At 39.3% G+C, this 21,199-nt stretch overlaps 1 protein-coding gene across 3 annotated transcripts in view; it reads right to left on the bottom strand.

The window, feature by feature from the left end:
- The window catches only part of LOC135101354 (uncharacterized), a 30,815-nt gene that overhangs the window by 4,663 nt on the left and 4,953 nt on the right, over positions 1 to 21,199 (bottom strand). Inside the window, exons 2-5 of one of the 3 annotated variants that reach the window (XM_064005223.1) lie at positions 18,060 to 18,114; positions 12,635 to 12,800; positions 9,156 to 9,263; positions 8,987 to 9,014 (exon numbers count right to left, since the gene is read on the bottom strand). In XM_064005223.1, coding sequence (XP_063861293.1) covers positions 12,758 to 12,800; positions 18,060 to 18,114 — 98 coding nt within the window. In that variant the 3' untranslated portion in view covers positions 8,987 to 9,014; positions 9,156 to 9,263; positions 12,635 to 12,757. Of the gene's footprint in view, positions 1 to 8,850; positions 9,015 to 9,155; positions 9,264 to 12,634; positions 12,801 to 18,059; positions 18,115 to 21,199 lie in introns of those variants that run through there. The other 2 variants (XM_064005224.1, XM_064005225.1) reach the window with 2 other exon arrangements.

Here is a 21,199-nt window from a genome sequence, read left to right as displayed (position 1 = left end):
TTACAATCTTTCAAGACATGTTCAGACCGTTTATGATGCATGTCACATAATGACGCAAAGAAGTAAACAACTGAGGATTACAGAAAAGTGAATGTATCTGAATTACTGCACGGAACACTCACCTTAATGGGAACCCTTAGCAATGGGCCTTGTTATACCCTTATTATCCCCTGTGGCGTGACGACACTGACAGCTCGTCCATACAGCGTAATTAATGCTTGTCATGACACACACAAGAGTATGGGACATCATGACTGGGGCAGGCAGGTGACCCAGATACATATACAGGACGACGGTTGTTTCTACAGGTGCACATAGATTTGAAAGTTGACAGCATAAAGATTATTATTTCATGCACAAAACAGATCATACCTTATAGTAATCTGTACAGAAGTTGATGTCTGCAAAAGGGAAATAATAAATAATGACAAGTAGAACTATCAGCGTTGTTCGGGTAAAATATTTGTTGTTTGCTAAGCAAAAGCAATCACGAAAATCCTACATAATTTTTATGGAACTTAAAATCTGCGTCCATTTCTAGTCAACCTCTTCACTATCAATCTACCTATATCTTATCTATCTCTATCTATATCTTCTTATCTGACAAACAGATAGACAGACAGACACTCTTTGTTTAAATATATAGATGACAGAAATAATGACAGTATTGACCTGTGTACACTTAAGATTCGTGAGGGAAGTAGTTGTGTATTTGAGTGTGGACAGAGGCAAACAATCGAGACACTCAACGCCCGTTCACTGGTTCACGAAGCGAACCACTTGATCGCTTTTTACTCTGATCACCATCATGATAACTGCAATATCATAATAAAGAGTTTGGTACAAAGAAAACTATGTCCTGTGAATTCAATGTATGGTTTGTATTTTGCCTGTAGGAGTGACTGAATTTTAACGGCTGCATAATAATATTGTGATGTGTGTGTGTGTGTGTGTGTGTGTGTGTGTAATAATAATAATAATAATAATAAACGGTTTATTATTTAGGCAGTTGACAAACTGAAAATGTACATAGGGGATGGGGAAAAACTTAACATTAATCCTAAAGGTAAGTCTAATCTAGGAGGGAAATACTATTGATTGATGGCTCGCACCATGGTGGGAATCGCACTGAGTCTGTACCGTGTGTGTGTGTGTGTGTGTGTGTCGGATGGTATGTTTATCTCTTGCACATTATCATAATGACAAATTATAAATAAATAGAAAACATATGTACTTAAAACTATTCAAATTACCACAGAATAATCTCGACAAAGGGAAATATTATAGCCGAAGTCAAACAACTGTTACGAAAGACTCTTGAAAAGATAACCTCCTCGTGAGCTTCGAGAACCAGCTAGTTATGAATGCAGGCTGCAACAAAAATAAGGAGGGTTTGTGAAGAGAAACTAATATAAAAATGAAGCATAATAATCAATAATGAAGGAGAGGGGTGGTGGGAGAGACGCCCAGAGTTAAGTGACGCTACTTCCGTTTCACACATCCTACATTTCCCACACGTTAGTTCCAGCATCTTCACTAAATCAACATTTCTTTACTTTTCTATGCCAAACTTAGAAAAGGAAAAGTTCAATCACTGAAAGAGTGTGTTGTTGTTAAGTGTGTCTGTCTGTTTCCCTTAAAGTGAGGCACCTCAATATCTGTCCGGAATTAGATTGTTATCTCTTTCATTTCCCTCAACACATACTCATTTCCTCTCTCATTCATATTGTACACTAACTGATCATCTAGTGACTTCCCCAAAATACATAAGAATAATACACGATTTATTATTATTATTATTATTATTATTATTATTATTATTATTATTATTATTATTATTATTATTATAACATAGTTACTCATAAAATACTCTGGCATTCTTTTCCTCCTGACTCAGGGGACGACAGAGTACGGAAGTACAGAGTAAATGGAAGACCAACGTGGAAAAGCCTTCTTCCCCCTACCCTCTCCTATCCTTCTCCCTCCAGCACAGGCCTTTCATCCTCCTCTTCTCTTTCCATGTCTTCTCTTTCTCCTTCTCCACCTTGTCTCTTCCACCAAGCTCACCACCACCACCACCATCTCCATCTCATCCAACCCAAATTATATAATCTTTAACTACTAGTTTCGCTATTACCTCCTCTGATCCTCCTCTCCTTCCTTCTCCACCACACCGCTTTCTTTCTCCTTCCCTTACTACCTCCTCCTCCTACACCTCTATTATCCCTTACCCCGCCTCTACCACCACCTCCTCATCCACAACCCAACTACTTTTTTTAAGTATTAGTCAGTGGGCGAACAATCTTGATACCAATCATAGAAAACGACTTAAAAATGAAAGCACATATAGTATGTGTGGTGCAGAAAAGATGATATTAACATTCCATAATACTGTACTGCCAAGATTACCAGCACATGAGCTTTAAGAAAGGCACCCCTGCAACATGCCTTAAGTGCTGTTACAGAGGCGAAAATTCCGTATCAACACCTTATAACTTACTACATTATATAATGCGACCCTGAGTCCCAGGTCACGTAGGCATCCCTAGTAACGAGAAGGCAGATGCAGCAGCACGACTACCTAACCACCACTCAGCCCCACGTCTCCTTCCCATTTCACGCCAGTTTATCACACGCCAAACCTAAAGTCAATTCAGTCGCATTCTCTTTCACCCTTCACCACCTTACCGACAGTGGCACAGGGATCTCGTTCCGCCACCTATGTCACTGCTTCACGCCAGGAATCATACACTACGCCCCCACCCAGGACCTAGCAAACCACCATCATATATTTACAAAGACTCCGCCTTAGCTACCTGTACAAAAGTCAAATACTTCACACATGTCCATTGCCTGGAGGAAGCTGGCGAGCCTTTCTTACATTACCCGCTGCACTGTCCGGCCACTCACAATCTGTTCCAGCAACTTCCTGACTGAGTCCTGAGTCAGCCGACCCTGAGCAAATGAAAGTAGCTCGGATCATCACTACTTCCACCTTACCCACACTTGTGCATATTTGATGTATGAAGCTGGCTTCACAAATCACAGCTTCATCAGTGTCGGGCTCTTAGTATAGCCTGTGGTTCCCACTCTGATTGAAGAGAGAGAGAGAGAGAGAGAGAGAGAGAGAGAGAGAGAGAGAGAGAGAGAGAGAGAGTCTTGATTAATATAAAAAAAAAAAATAGTATAGGGGAAGAAAAGGAAGACTTAGAAGAATACTGAAACGATAAAGCGCACAAGTAGGAGTAAAGGTGTAGGGTTTCATCAACATCCTCATCATTATCATGATATGAAAAGAAAAAATGTTGAAATGATGAAGTACATTATCAGCGTGTCAATAAAAACAAAAGCACATAGAGAACGATACATAAGCCTAGCTTGATAAGAGAAAAGAAAAGTAAAGGGAAAAAAGGAAACAGAAGACCCAGACAGAGCGAAAGTACCGTTTCAAACGTTACATTCCCGACTAACAACTGCTCGACATAATAGCATCAATAAAACTTCGCATAGCCGTGCCGTTGCAAAGGCGAGGGCTCCGATCTTCATCTACGGTAAGATCTGGTGAGGTTGTGGTGTTTAAGTTACGTTATTTGGGTTATTGGGGGGGACAAGTGTGGCCAAAATACCCCAAGACACCAACAAAGTTCACCCAAACATACCAAAACCGCATTCAAAACATACTTAAATACAAGACTCACCCAAACACATACAAACTACACTCAAAACACCCCAAAACACACTCAAAACAGCCTTAAATACAACAAAACTCATGCAGACACACCCAAAACATTCAAAACACACTCAAAACATTCCTAAATATAACGAAACTCTTCCAATTACACCTAAAACACGTTTAAAACATTAAAAACTCTCAAAACAGCCCACATCAAATATACCAAATATACCCAAATATACCAAATATACCTAAATAACCAAATATATCCACAAAACTCACCCAAAACACATTTTAATCATTCAAAACACTCTAAACATCTAACATCATCTCAAAATATCTAAAAAAAATTCACCCAAATCACAATAAAAAAAAACATCCAAAACACTCAAAAAAACCCTGATATACCCATAAAACTCACCCAACACAATCCAAACACGCTAAAAACATCCAAAACACACCCAAAACACCTCACAACATCTTAGAATACCCATAAAACTCAGCCAAACACACTCAGAACACTTTCAACACCTCAAACTCGACAAAAAACTCACCAACACACTCAAAACACCCCAAAATTCATTAAAACAGTGTGTATTGCATGCGAAAACGCACCCAATACACACCACACACTCAAATACACCCAAAAGACCCCACACACACCCAAACTCACCCAAAACACTTAAAAAACCCAAAATAAACCGGATCACCTGAAGATCCGCCACCCCAGCCGCACTCGGGGTGACAGATCTTCAGGTGAGACAATCTGGGGTGGCGGATCTTCAGGTGATCCCATACTTTTAATGAAGTAAACTTTTTTCTGCATTTTTTATATCCACTCAGTTTTTTAATGCGTTCATGTTGTTAGGTTAGGTTAGGTTAGGCTAACCTAACCTAACCTAACCAAGTGAGAGAGTCTGGGGTGGCGGATCTTCAGGTGAGACAATCTGGGGTGGCGGATCTTCAGGTGATCCCTGTGGGGTGGCGGATCTTCAGGTGATCCAATAAATCTAAAACAAACTCAAAACATCTCAATATACCACCAAACACACCCAAACACCAAAACACTCCGCAATATACTCAAAACACCCCCCAAGACACGTAAAACACGTAAAAAAATCCTGAAAACAGTCTAGCCCACAGTTAAAACATTATAAATTCACCCAAAACACACAGATAACAGCAAATATGTCCTAAACACACCTAAACACCCCCAAAACACACTCATCCCCCACAAGTCCTAAATACACCCAAAACACTTAAAATACCCAAAACACACGAAATATTACAGAGAAAGGAAGGGCAGGAAGGTAAACTAAGCTAAACATTGTCTTCTTGGTATTTATCTGTTATGCCCCCTCCTCCTCCTCCATATCTCCTTACTTCTTCCATTTCTCTATATATTTTTTTCTCCTACTACTACAACCTACACGCCTGAGTTTGGAAACAGCTGGAAACACCTGGAAAACACTGGAAATTACGGTAAATATTGACGAGGAGACACTGGAGCCGAGCGAGTCCCGGATCATTGATGACGTCACAGGCGAGCTTCCCCCAACCCGCAGGATTACGTACGTAATGTATTTCATTTTGAAATTGGTGCTTGGTGAAGGGAGAAGCTGCCGGGAATACGGAAACACCGATTAATACAGCGTGTGCGGCAAGACTGACCAGTGCAGATTAAAACACTGCAGCCAGCCAGCCAGTCGCCCTCCTGCGCCACCTGTCACTGCTCCTTCAACCATACCCACAAACACACACACACAAAAGTTGAGACGCTATCAAATAATATGTCAAATAATATCCTCATTTCCCTTTCCCCACTCTAAACCCACTTCATGATTATGAACGGAAACCACTCACTGCCGCACCGTGTCACCGTAGCAAACACGAACGAGCGCAGAATAGGTTCAACTAAAATGCTACTCTCTCTCTCTCTCTCTCTCTCTCTCTCTCTCAAAGCCACAAAGATGATTACCAGGGTTTTCGAAGGTGTTTCTCCTGTTAATAATGTAGATATGTTGTAGATCTGTCACTAGAACTGTAAACTCTTAAAAAAGTGCCATTTCAATTACAGCCTTTCAAAAGCGTGTTTCTCCTGTTAATAAAGTAGAAATTATGTTAATTTGTCACTAGAACAGTAAAAACACCCTTGAAAACAAGTGCAACTACAGAGAGAGAGAGAGAGAGAGAGAGAGAGAGAGAGAGAGAGAGAGAGAGAGAGAGAGAGAGAGAGAGAGAGAGAAACCAATGCATTTCTGAACCTGTGCGCTGAACTGAAGGATCACGCTGAGGACAAAGCCTATAATAAGTCAATGTATGCTGAATTTTATTGATTTTTACTGGTTGACAAGACAGTTTTAATTTTCGTGATTTTGTTATCTTTTAATGTAGTTTTATTACTTTTATATTACGTTTTTTTTTTTTTTTTTTTTTTTTTTTTTTTTTAATGTTTATTTTTATCTCTCTACTTGGTAGCTGGTATATAGCAGCCTTGTTTGGCACATACAATCCAAAGCAGTGGTACATAGAAGCCGTAACATAGCAGCCTTAGTGGTACATATAAGCCAAAGCAGTGTTACATAGGAGCCGGTACATAGCAGCCGACGGTATATAGCAGCTAGCATTTACATCAGCACTGAATCCCGTCCTCTGCCCCATTTAGCCTTTGCCAGACTCATCATGATACCAAACATAACACCTTTCACATGCTACTCCTCTGCAGCGATGTGTTACCTCCTTCCTGCACTTCCCGTAGTCCCTGTTGAACCTTTCTATTGAAAATGGAGCTACCATACAACCCACACTCTCCAATGACTTCAAAAATGTTCAATTACTATCGCTCAGTACTCACCCTCACGTCGCCATTTCTCCAGTGTTTTGGTTCGGATTCATCAGCTAAGTTTCTTGTTTTTGTAAGGGGTTTAACGATTTTTTTCCCCTTGGTTTTTAACATTTCAATCCCCCCCCTTTTTTTTTGTATATATATATATATATATATATATATATATATATATATATATATATATATATATATATATATATATATATATATATATATATATATATATATATATATATATATATATATATATATATATATATATATATATTTTTTTTTTTTTATCTTAAGCGTTTTATTCCATTTTATTTTTTTTTATTTTGCTTACGTTATGGAATCTCAAATCGACAGATTAGAAGATAGGTTTATTGTTGTATGTAGAACAAAAAGACCTGAAGAGGGCACAGCCATGGGCTTAAGATAGCAAAATCTTTACAGAAAGTTGCATTTTCAAAACTTAAAAGCTATAAAAATAAAAATTAGACATGCATATACTGCATGCAGTCAGCTAATCACAGCCTGAAGGACTGACAAATGACACACACACACACACACACACACACACACACACACACACACACACACACACACACACACACACACACACACACACACACACACACACACACACACACTAGTTAACAGATCTGATTCTCTCTCTCTCTCTCTCTCTCTCTCTCTCTCTCTCTCTCTCTCTCTCTCTCTCTCTCTCTCTCTCTCTCTCTCTCTCTCTCTCTCTCTCTCTCTCTCTCTCTCTCTCTCTCTCTCTCTCTCTCTCTCTCTTACCACAAAATGTTTTTCAATCACTTTATGCTTATGTGTGTGTGTGTGTGTGTGTGTGTGTGTGTGTGTGTGTGTGTGTGTGTGTGTGTGTGTGTGTGTGTGTGTGTGTGTGTGTGTGTGTGTGTGTGTGTGTAATATATATATATATATATATATATATATATATATATATATATATATATATATATATATATATATATATATATATATATATATATATATATATATATATATATATATATATATATATATATATATATATATATATATATATATATATATATATATATATATATATATATATATATATATATATATATATATATATATATATATATATATATATATGACATGCACAGATACATTAGTTAATCTATATCTTTCTATTTGATGACCCCAGACAAGTAGAACTATATATGATTAACTGCTTTGAATGCTGGTGTGTTTGTATTCCTTCAGTTTGTTTTATAAAGTCAGAACTTGGAGAAATATTCATATAACAATCTTTTGCAACCCAGTTTAACATCACCGGTATTTTGATACAATTATATATTTTGGCATCATATGACCTTAGTTGCTGTGGTGCCAAGCAAGAAATTTTTTAATAATTTCACTTCAGCTGCAATCCAGTTTATCTGCATCACTCAACTGATATGAAAAAAAAATCAACACATTTTGCATTTTATTATATCAATAAATACTGTGTTGCCATTAGAAATAATAGAAGTATCACTCACAAGCTATCATATCAGTAGGTATAAAAAATAAATACAGGTAACAAAACCTGCAGCATGTGACAAGACAATGGCCAGAAAGTTAAGTGTTGCATTGAAAGACACATTTGCCACCAGTGTCACATCAACTTATGATACACTTGACAATACCTTTGTGCTTTACCTGAGATAAAAAAAAAAAAAGGAACACATTTGTGAACTAGACTTGAGACACAGAGAACAGATTCTTCTGCTCACCAATTCTTGCCACCTCACAAAGCTACACGCAACACTGTCCTTGTATGTATGTCACACCTTGCAAGAGGAACAGAAACACTCATCTACTACCCTTAAGAACTACTCACTAATCTACTGTCACGACACAGCCACAAGACATCTACAGACAAATCGTTGATGTGTGACTAGCCGGCATGCTTGTTACAGCCCATCACTACAAAAACAGCCTCTTGCAACAAGGAACATTATCTTCACGTATTTCTGCCGTGATCTCATTGGTGAATTCCAGCATGCAGTGAATACACTGGTCATCTGGTCCTTAATGCATGAATGACCATGATGGTTGACAGGAATGATGAGTGATGATCAGAGGAATCATATCCTCTCTTGGGCTACAATTTCCTCTTTTAAATACTATATACATATATACACTTTACATTCATGTCACAATGCTGTGCACAACTTCTATATATCACTGTCTTTTGTAGGTATAAATAGGGCATTGCAAAAATAACACCCACTTTACATCTACAAATCTGTCTACAAAATCTATAAATGGTCTATAAAATACACTACACCAGTAATGAAAATTTGTGGCCAACCTTAAACACTTCTTTGGTACATCTCTGAGAATCTCCCCTCCTCCTCTTGTCTCTTTAACCACACCTACAGTAGTAGTCTGGTCTCTGTTGTCTGTCTTGTACGCTTAATCCAAAGGGCTTCAACTCCATTTCCCACACTTCTTTGGTGTTAGTAGTACCAAATCCTGAAAAAATAACACAAAAGAGCATTGTAATGGTGCTTATAGTACTAAATCCTATAGAAATAACAAAAAAGAGCTCAAAGCCTTTGTACTAGGACCACTAGAACAAATATAAATACTCCAGACACAGACCACACTACTCACATCATACTCAATCAACACTTTATTCTGGGCATCACTATAATCATATTCCTTCAGACTATAATGTCATCCTGCTCAATGGTATAGCATCTTCAAGAGCCCATCCAGCAGCTGTGGAGTGAACATATTGCAGATAAGTAATAATAAATATATAAAGCATGAGATGTCTAACTATAGGGATTACTAGTGGAATATTCTCAGTGTGACAAATAACTCATGAGGTATTTGATGTTTGGTAGATGTGTGTTGAGAAACGGCCAGTGTAAATGTTTTGTAAAGGCAGGAAGAACAAAAAGATCCACTACCAGATTACTACTGGTAGTACTGGTACTTGTCCTATCGCTCCAATCCCTCCTCAGGATCCCCCTAGGCGAAGGTGCCTCTGCCATTTTCCCTCTGCTAGTTGGGGGGACCTGAGGAGGTATTTTGCTGATTTCCCTTGGAATGACTACTGCTTACGTGTCAGAGACCCATCTTTGTGTGCTGAGCGCATAACAGAGGTGATAGTGTCTGGCACAGAGGCATACATTCCTCACTCTTTTTCTCGACCTAAACCTTCTAAACCTTGGTTTAACACAGCTTGTTCTCGTGCTATACAGTAAAATCCCTCTTATCCGGCATCAACGGGACCGCCAACATGCCGGATACTTGAATATTGCCGGATACTTGAATAGAAGTGAAATTATGTCCACAATCACCACCCTACACTCATGCATCTTACCATAACAAAGATCAGCTGATCTTAATCAGCAGCTGATCTGATCAGCTGCTTAAGTGTAAGCACAACACGTTTCCTCTTTTCTACAACTTTAGGCATGATGAAGGCGTCAGGTGATAAACAGTGCACACGCAGGACTGAGTCACTGAGTAAACAAAGTGCAGTGGACCGCGGGTGGTGCGAAGCAGTGCGCTCTGGTGGCAAGGGGACAAAGTATGCCTCGCGCGGGAATTTTAATCGATTTTATGAGTACGCATTGATTTTTTATTGATTTTAAGGCTCGGGGAAAAATGTGCCGGATACTTGAAGCTGCCGGATACTCGAATGCTGGATGAGAGGGATTTTACTGTACTTGATAGAGAGGTGGCCCACAAAAGGTACTTAAGTCTTCCATCACCAGAATCTCCTGCACTTTATATTTCTGCCTGGAACCATGCCAAGTCTGTTCTCCAACTAGGCAAAAAACTCCTTCATTAATAGAAATTGTCAAAACTTTCAAGATCTAACTCCCCTTGTGACTTCTGGCATCTAGCCAAATATATTTCCAATAACTTTGCTTCTTCTTCTTTCCCTCCTTTATTTCAACCAGATGGCACCACTGCTACCACATCTGTTTCTAAAGCTGAACTCTTTGCTCAAACCTTTGCTAAAAATTCTACCTTGGACAATTCTGGGCTTGTTCCTCCCTCTCCTCCACCCTCTGATTACTTCATGCTACCTATTAAAATTCTTCGCAATGATGTTTTCCATACCCTCGCTGGCCTAAACCCTCGGAAGGCTTATGGACCTGATGGGGTCCCTCCTATTGTTCTCTGAAACTGTGCCTCCATGCTTGCACCTTGCCTAGTCAAACTCTTTCAGCTCTGTCTGTCCACATCTACCTTTCCTTCTTGCTGCAAGTTTGCCTACATTCAACCTGTTCCTAAAAACGGTGACCGTTCTAATCCCTCAAACTATCGTCCTATTGCTTTAATTTCCTGCCTATCTAGTTTTTAATCTATCCTCAATAGGAAGATTCTTAAACATCTATCACATCACAACCTTCTATCTGATCGCCAGTAGGGGTTCCGTCAAGGCTGCTCTACTGAGATCTTCTGGCTTTCCTTACTGAGTCTTGGTCATCCTCTTTTAGAGATTTTGGTGAAACTTTTGCTGTTGCCTTAGACATATCAAAAGCTTTTGATAGAGTCTGGCACAAAGCTTTGATTTCTAAACTACCCTCCTACGGCTTCTATCCTTCTCTCTGTAACTTCATCTCAAGTTTCCTTTCTGACCGTTCTATTGCTGCTGTGGTAGACGGTCACTGTTCTTCTCCTAAATCTATTAACAGTGGTGTTCCTCAGGGTTCTGTCCTGTCAGCCACTCTCTTCTTATTATTCATTAATGATCTTCTAAACCAAACTTCTTGTCCTATCCACTCCTACACTGATGATACCACCCTGCACTTTTCCACGTTTTTTCTTAGACGTCCAACCTTTCAGGAGGTAAACATTTCACGCAGGGAAGCCACAGAACGCTTGACTTCTGATCTTTCTAAAATTTCTGATTGGGGCAGAGCAAACTTGGTATTGTTCAGTGCCTCAAAAACTCAATTCCTCCATCTATCAACTCGACACAACCTCCCAGACAACTATCCCCTCTTCTTCATTGACACTCAACTGTCCCCCTCTTCGAGACTGAACATCCTTGGTCTGTCCTTTACTTATAATCTGAACTGGAAACTTCACATCTCATCTCTAACTAAAACAGCTTCTATGAAGTTAGGCATTCTGAGACGTCTCCGCCAGTTTTTCTCATCCCCCCAGCTGCTAACTCTGTACAAGGGCTTTATCCATCCATGTATGGAGTATGCTTCACATGTCTGAGGGGGTTCCACTCACAATGCTCTTCTAGACAGGGTGGAATCAAAAGCTTTTTGTCTCATCAACTCCTCTCCTCTAACTGACTGTCTTCAGCCTCTCTCTCACCGCCGCAATGTTGCATCTCTAGCTGTCTTCTACCGCTATTTTCATGCTAACTGCTCTTCTGATCTTGCTAACTGCATGCCTCCCCTCCTCCCGTGGTCTTGCTGCACAAGACTTTCTTCTTTCTCTCACCCCTATTCTGTCCACCTCTCTAAAGCAAGAGTTAACCAGTATTCTCAGTCATTCATCCCTTTCTCTGGGAAAACTCTGGAACTCCCTGCCTGCTTCTGTATTTCCACTTTCTTATGACTTGAATTCCTTCAAGAGGGAGGTTTCAAGATACTTATTCATCAATTTTTGACTACTGCTTTGAACCTTTTATGGAACTAGCATTTCAGTGGGCATTTTTTTTTATTGGATTTTTGTTTCCCTTGGCCAGTGTCCTTCCTACATAAATAAAAAAAATAAAAATAAAAAAATAATAATAATAATAATAATAATAATGATAATAATAATGATAATAATAATAATAATAATAATAATAATAATAATAATAACAATAATAATAATAATAATAATAATATATGCAATATTTAAGTGAGAAAATGATACATGGGTCTCAACATGACTAAGGTTCAGTATCTATCTATCTATATACCAGACTGGCAGTCCAACATAGGATGACCTAGACAAAGCATCACACACACACACATCATTCACACTCTTAGCCCTGTTAGCTGCTACTGGAAAGTAAGTTTCATGAACCACCTTACTACACCTCAGCTTAGGCACAGTACATCCACACACATCCATAGCAAGACCCTACAACATAAGGGAGTAAAAGCAAGGTCAAGAACTACCAGAGAGTCCAGAACAACACCTAGCACCATGCCAGCTTGGGGACTCGACACCTCAATCACCATCTTCTGACTGCTGCTGGTGCTGCTGCTGGGTGAACCAAACACTGGCCAAGGGAGGAGTCCTTAAGGCAGAGTATCCACCATTGATGCATCCTCATTGATACCACTGAGGGGAGCACAATAACAGTGGTATCTAGAAATGATGAGGTTTTGTGATGATGTGTGTTTAAAGGCTAATTGTTTATGCTTGTGCTGAGGAAACAGGAGTGTAAGAATCTAAGGGAAGTGTTTGTGTGTGAGAAAGAATCATTATCAGTAAAAGAATACCTCCACCTATCACATCCCCAGTTAAAGCTCACTAGTTCATACAACAATTCATGAAACTCACATATCAGTTTATGGAAATGACTCTCTCATATATCAGTTCCTATTCAAGTTATACACATGAAACTCACTACACTTTATGACATAATCACTCTGGGCAATTGTGTACATGTGATGGCTGTGCTTATCATCATATATATATATATATACAAGTGGTTCTGTCAAGGAAGACTGAGAAGTCATTGGCACAGATGCACAGATTTTCCATGAGAGGTGCGGACACATGGGCCTCACATACGTTCTCCCCCAAGGGCAGGCTTACTGGTGATAAACGTGGATGACTCAAGACACCAAAATGACTCCAGAAAAGAGCACTTTCCTTAAATATAGATGAGGTTTGTCTGTTTCTTTTGTGGTTTAAGTATCTTTGGCTCATGTTCTGCTAACCTCTGCCTTTTCACAACTGGGGGGAGTTGTGAAAAGGCAGAGGTTAGCAGAAGCTATCAAAAGCTTTTGATATGTCCAAGGCAACAGCAAAAGTTTCACCAAAATCTCTAAAAGAGGATGACCAAGACTCAGTAAGGAAAGCCAGAAGATCACCAGTAGAGTGGCCTTGATGGAACCCATACTGGCGATCAGATAGAAGGTTGTGAAGTGATAGATGTTTAAGAATCTTCCTGTTCAGGATAGATTCAAAAGCTTTAGATAGGCAGGAAATTAAACCAATAGGACAGTAGTTTGAGGGATTAGAACGGTTACCCTTTTTAGGAACAGGCTGAATGTAGGCAAACCTGTAGCAAGAAGGAAAGGTAGATGTTGACAGACAGAGCTGAAAGAGTTTGACTAGGCAAGGTGCAAGCATGGAGGCACAGTTTCAGAGAACAATAGGAGGGACCCCATCAGGTCCATAAGCCTTCCGAGGGTTTAGGCCAGCAAGGGGATGGAAAACATCATTGTGAAGAATTTTAATAGGTAGCATGAAGTAGTCAGAGGGTGGAGGAGAGGGAGGAACAAGTCCAGAATTGTCCAAGGTAAAGTTTTTAGCAAAGGTTTGAGCAAAAAGTTCAGCTTTAGAAATAGATGTGATACCAGTGGTGCCATCTGGTTGAAATAAAGGAGGGAAAGAAGAAGACGCAAAGTTATTGGAGATATTTTCAGCTAGATGCCAGAAGTTACAAGGAGAGTTAGATCTTGAAAGGTTTTGACACTTTCTGTTAATAAAGTTTTTGGCTAGTTGGAGAACAGACTTGGCATGGTTCCAGGCAGAAATATAAAGTGCAGGAGATTCTGGTGATAGAAGGCTTATGTACCTTTTATGGGCCACCTCTCTATCATGGATAGCACGAGAACAAGCTGTGTTAAACCAAGGTTTGGAAGGTTTAGGTCAAGAAAAAGAGTGAGGAATGTACGCCTCCATGCCAGACACTATCATCTCTGTTATGTGCTCAGCACACAAAGATGAGCTTCTGACACGGAAGCAGTAGTCATTCCATGGAAAATCAGCAAAATACATCCTCAGGTCCCCCCAACTAGCAGAGACAAAATGCCAGAGGCACCTTGACCTAGGGGGATCCTGAGGAGGGATTGGAGCAATAGGACAAGATACAGATATGAGGTTGTGATCGGAGGAGCCCAATGGAGAAGAAAGGGTGACACCATAAGCAGAAGGATTAGAGGTCAGGAAAAGGTCAAGAATGTTGGGCGAGTAGGGTGTTGCACCAATTGCTCTAGGTCGTGGAGGATTGCAAAGTTGAAGGTTAGTTCACCAGGATAGTCAGTGAAGGGAGAGGAAAGCCAAAGCTGGTGGTGAACATTGAAGTCTCCAAGAATGGAGATCTCTGCAAAACGGAAGAGGGTCAGAATGTGCTCCACTTTGGAAGTTAAGTAGTCAAAGAATTTCTTATAGTCAGAGGAGTTCAGTGATAGGTATACAGCACAGATAAATTTAGTTTGAGAGTGACTCTGTAGTCGTAGCCAGATGGTGGAAAACTCGAAGATTCAAGAGCATGGGCACGAGAGCATTGCGCACATAAACACAACATCCAGCTTTGGATAAAAAATGAGGATAGAGAAAGTAGGAGGGAACAGAAAAGGGGCTACTGTCAGTTGCCTCAGACACCCGAGTTTCAGTGAGGAAAAGAAGATGAGGTTTAGAAGAGGAGAGGTGGTGTTCTACAGATTGAAAATTAGATCTTAGACCACGAATGTTGCAGAAGTTAATGAAAAAAAAAGTTGAGGGGAGCGTCAAGACACTTAGGATCGTCGACAGATAGGCAGTCCGACCTGGGGACATTTATGGCCCCCTCCCCAGATGGGGACTCCAAGGCTGGTGTAGGAGTCGCCATTATAATTTTGAAATTTTTGAGTAAAGGGTGTGCATGTTATTAGGTGCTTGTAGTTTTGTGTGGAGGAAAAGAGTTGTCTTTAGAGGGCAGGCTGTGACTGCCCCCTTGTGTTGTGAGACATAAAGGGAAACGTTCAGTGAGGTCACAGCTGAGTTTAATGATAAGTTCACAGCACCCCCTGAACAGTGCTTTAGACCTCACTGGGAGTAATGGAATGCAGCTCCAGATTGCATGTAATCAGAACACAATTTAGTTTACATTGGAGACTACTTAAGCTTATATCTATTTAGAACACAATAGCAATAGAGCATTCACAAACCTGGTGAGGTTCTGGTGTTTAAGATACGTTATTTAGGTTACGGGGGGGCATGTGTGGCCAAAATACCTCAAAACACACTCACAACACACCAAGATATCCACAAAGTTCACCCAAATGCACCCAAACCACATTCAAAACATCCTTAAATACAACAAAAAAAAATAAAATAAAATAAAAAAAAATAAAAACATCCCAAAACAATCAAAACATCCCTAACAAAACTCACCCAGACACACCCAAGACATTAAAAACACACTCAAAACACACCTAAATATGACAAAACTCATTCAATCATACATAAAACACACTTAAAACATTCAAAACACACTAAAAACACCTTACAACACCCAAATATACTCACAAAACTCACTCAAAACACATATTAACCATCCAAAACAGTCATCACCTCAAAATACCCAAAAATCTCACCCAAACATACCCAAATAACACTAAAAACATCCAAAACATTCAAAAATACACCCACAAAACTCACCCAAGACAACCAAAATATGCTAAAACATCCAAAACACACCCAAAATACCACACAACACCATAGAATATTCATAAAATTTACCCACACACACACAAAACACTCTCATCACCCTAAACACTCCAAAATTCATTCACACACCAAAAAACACCCCACACCACCGAATATGCCCAAAACACACCAAAACGCACCCAATACACACCACATACTCAAATACACCCAAAAGACCCCACACACACCCAAATTCATCAAAAAAAAAAAACTTTAAACACCCAAAATAAACCCAAAACAAACTCACCGCAATATACCCCCAAACACACCCAAAACGCAGCAAAACACTCCAAATATACTTAAAACATCCCATAAGATGAAAAATACACATAAACATCCTATAACCCACTTAAAACACTATAAATTCACCCAAAACACACAGGTAACACCAAATACACATCCTAAGCACACCTAAACACCTCCGAAACATATTCAAAACATCTCATAACACCTAAATACACCTAAAAACACTTAAAACATCCAAAACACAGAAAGTATTATAGAGAAAGGAAGGGCAGGAAGGGAAACTAAGCTAAATGTTGTCTTCTTGGTATTTACCTATTATACCTCCTCCTCCTCCTCCTCCATTTCTCCTTATTTATTTCCTCCTCTTCCATTTCTCAAATTTTTCTCCTTCTACTAATACCACCTACACACCTGATTTTGGAAACAGCTGGAAACACCTGGAAAACACTGGAATTTACGGTAAATACTGACGAGGAGACACGGGATGAGCGAGTCCCGGACATCTGATGACGTCACAGGCGAACTGCTGCCAGCCCACTGGATTACTTACATAACATATTTCATTTTGAAATTGACCCATACAAAAAATAAAGCTAGGCTCGAATGCCTTATATATTCTGACTTGACAGTTACTTTAATTAATATTCACAATATCAAAACATCTCCAGCCTGAGCAGTTGTAAAGATATATTAATATGAAATATGGAAAAGTGTTGGAACCTTTGACACCATTAAAAACACTGAAAAGTCCACCCATTTCACTTTACACATGTAAAAAACACCTTGAAAAATCTGAACTATTGTTTCAAGCATTGCAAAGTTAGTTACAAGCTAAAATAGAGGAATAAACATATAAAAAAAAAATAACAAAATCACCACTTTTAACGGGACCATAAGCCTATTCAAAGTCCACATACTTAACTCAACAAGAACGCAAAACACTTCAAATATCATACACGATTTTATCAAGCAATAAAATCTTCATTAAAAACTCAAATAAAAAAAGCTAAGAATCGGGTTGGGTAAAAATAACCGTATAAGCCGCCCTTTATTTACGCATAAAACAACAGCAAATTCAGCATATTTACTTAACTGAAGCAAGAAAAACACTTCAAAAGCAACAAAATATTTTTAGAAACCATAAAATCTTACTATACAAGTCAAATAAAGTCATTCAGAAAAATAGTAAAAAATATTGGAACCCACAAGTTGGCACAGGCAACAATGTATCATGGCAGCCCTTGGCGGCGACCTCAATGGGGGAGCCGGCCGCCATGTTACCTCAATTCATGACAACAAAACCAGGCAATGGCGGATATATCTGACCAGCATATATGAAGGCTAGACATATGGCTCCATCTTGTGATATGTTTGGCTTACAATAAGTGAGAGAAATAAAAGGTTGAAAACACTGACACCCGACCTCTACCTAAGCTGACAGCTTGTTTACATATTGACGAACTTTCAATATTTCTCTAAATATCCATCTGTTTCCAGACTCAAATGTAAAAAAAAAAAATTCTAAAAATAAATCAACCTCAAAAAATACCTAAAAAAACGAGTAATTAAACCTAAATAAACGAGTACAAAACACTACAAGGAGGAGGAAGGTGTGGTTGACTAAGAAATGGCTGGCAACACTGGACTAACCTTACATACTCGTGCCTCTCTGGTGCTGCTCGGCGGTGCTCGATGCAGGGAGAAGCTGCCGAAATACGGGAACACTGGTTAATAGAGCGTGTGGGGCAAGACTGACCAGTGCTGACGAAAACACGCCAGCCAGCCACTGCCCTCCTTCCCCAGCGCCACCTGTTACTGGTCCTTCAACCAGACCTACAAACATACACACAAAAGTTCACATATTATCAAACAACATGTCAAATAATATCCTCACTTCCCTTTCCCCACTCCACATCCGCTACATAATTATGAACGGAAATATTACTCACTGCTGCACCGTGTCACCATAGCAAACAAACGAGCGCAGGATAGGCTCAACTAAAATGTTCCTCTCTCTCTCTCTCTCTCTCTCTCTCTCTCTCTCTCAGCCACAAAGATGATTACCAGTTTTTTGAAGGGTGTTTCTCAAGTTAATAAAGTAGATATGTTGTAGATCTGTTAATAGAACTGTAAAAGAAAAAAAACTTTAAAAAGCTTCAATTACAGCCTTTTAAAGGCGTGTTTTTCCTGTTAGAGATGTAGAAATTATGTTAATCTGTCACTAGAACAGTAAAAACATCCTTGAAAACCCATGCAACTACTGAGAGAGAGAAAAAACACACACACACAAACCAAAACATTTCTAAACCTGTGCGCTGAACTTATGGATCATGCTGAGGACTAAGCTTGTATTAAGTCAATGTATGATGAACTTTATTGATATTATTGGTTGACGATAGTTTTAATTTTTTATGCTTTTGTCTTATCTTTTAATGCAGTTTTATTACTTTTTTATTACTTGTTTTTAATTTATTCCTTACAATATTATTTTTTACCTCCCTACTTGGTAGCTGGTATATAGCAGCCTTGTTTGGCACATACAAGCCAAAGCAGTGGTACATAAGACTCGGTACATAGCAGCCCTGCAGTGGTACATATAAGCCAAAGCAGTGGTACACAGGAGCCGGTACATAGCAGCCGACGGTATGTAGCAGCTAACATTCACACCAGAACTGAATCCCGTCCCCTACCCCATTTAGCCTTTGCCAAACAGACTCAACATCATATCAATCATAACACCTTTCACAAGCTACTCTGCAGCTACGTGTTACCTTCTTCCTACACTTCCTGTAGTCCCTGTCAAACATTTCTACTCAAAATAGAGCTACTATACAACCAACACTCTCCAGTAACTTTAAATTAAAATGTTAAAGAGCTGCTGCTTAGTACTCACACTCACATCACCATAAGAACATAAGAAATAAGGGAAGCTGCAAGAAGCAACTATGCTTACACGTGGCAGTCCCTGTATGAAATATACCTACCTACTTCCATCTATTATCCCCATCCATAAACCTGTCTAATCTTTTCTTAAAGCTCTCTAGTGTCCTAGAACTAACAACATGATTACTGAGTCCGTTCCACTCATCTACCACTCTATTTGAGAACCAATTTTTTTCCTATCTCCTTCCTAAACCTAAATTTTTTAAGCTTGAACTCGTTATTTCTTGTTCTACCCTGGTTGCTGATCCTAAGAATTTTGCTTACATCCCCCTTGTTATAACCCTTATACCACTTAAAGACTTTTATCAGGTCCCCTCTTAACCTACATCTCTCTAAAGAATGTAAATGCAACAACTTCAATCTCACCTCGTAAGGAATACTCCTTATCCCCTGTATCCTTTTAGTCATTCTCCTCTTTACTGATTCTAATAGACCTATATCTTTCCTGTAATGTGGGGACCAGAACTGCACAGCGTAGTCTAGATGAGGTCTGACCAGCGCCAAGTATAACTTTAATACTTCCGGCCTTCTACTTTTAACACTCCTAAAAATTAATCCTAGTACCCTATTTGCCCTGTTTCTGGCCTCTATGCATTGTTTCCCAAGACAGAGTTCAGAGCTAACTATAACTCCTAAATCTTTCTCATACCCTGTGCTTACCATACAGTGGAAACCCACTGTATGGGTTTCCTCTACCTACGCTAAGTACTTTGCACTTATTGATATTGCATTTGCCATCTGTCAGTCCATTTATTCATTCTATCTAAAGATAATCTGCCTGCAAGGCGATGGCATCCGATTCAGACCTAATTAATCTACCTATCTTTGCGTCATCCGCAAATTTACTAACATCACTACTAATTCCACTATCCAAGTCATTGATATATATTAGAAATAACAATGATCCCTGTGGCACCCCACTAATTACATGACCCCACTCAGATTTCGAGCTATTTATTACAACTCTTTGTCGCCTGTCGCTAAGCCATGACCCTATCCAGCCTAACACCTTCCCATCTATCCCATGTGCCCTAACCTTTCTCAGGAGCCTTTGATGGGGTACCTTGTCAAATGCTTTACTAAAGTCCAGATATAAGATATCATAACTATCACCATTATCTACCGCCTCATACACTTTTACTGTAAAAACTTAACAAGTTTGTCAGGCAAGACTTCCCCTTTGTGAAGCCATGCTGTGACTGATTTATCAAGTTGTGTTTGTCTAAATGTTCCCTAATGTTCCTCGCTATTATTAACGCTAACATTTTACCTACAACTGAAGTTAAGCTGACAGGTCAATAGTTAGACGCTAAAGTTTTATCTCCTTTCTTAAAGATGGATACTACATTAGCCTGCCTCCGCATTACTGGTACCTCACCCGACTCAAGTGATTTCCTAAAGACAGAAACTAATGTCTCACTAATAATCTCTTTGCATTCCTTAAGTACTCTGGGATATATTTCATCTAGTCCTGGTGTCTTAAATTTTTTTAGCCTATCTATCTCCTGTTCCACTATCTCCATAGTTATGGAAATACCTGTCAGCTTCTCATTCTCATCTGCTCTAAACACCTGTTCACTATCTGGCATATCCTGCATGTTTTCCTGGGTGAAGACAGTTAAAAAATACTTATCCAGAATTTTACTAATCTCCCCAGAACTGACCAGCTCCCCATCTGCTGACTTTAATGGACCTATAGTATCCTTATTCTTCGTCCTGTATACCTGATAAAATCCCTTGGGGTCCGTCTTCACCTGGCTGGCTACCTTTAACTCATAATTGCCCTTAGCTTTCCTCATTAACATCCTGACTGTTCTAACTAATTCATTATACTGTGACCTTAAAAC

Source organism: Scylla paramamosain, chromosome 6 (assembly GCF_035594125.1).
Source record: "Scylla paramamosain isolate STU-SP2022 chromosome 6, ASM3559412v1, whole genome shotgun sequence".
Classification (NCBI taxonomy): Eukaryota; Metazoa; Arthropoda; class Malacostraca; order Decapoda; family Portunidae; genus Scylla; species Scylla paramamosain.
Note: the sequence above shows the minus strand (reverse complement) of the source record. Positions and strands in the feature narration are given on the sequence as shown.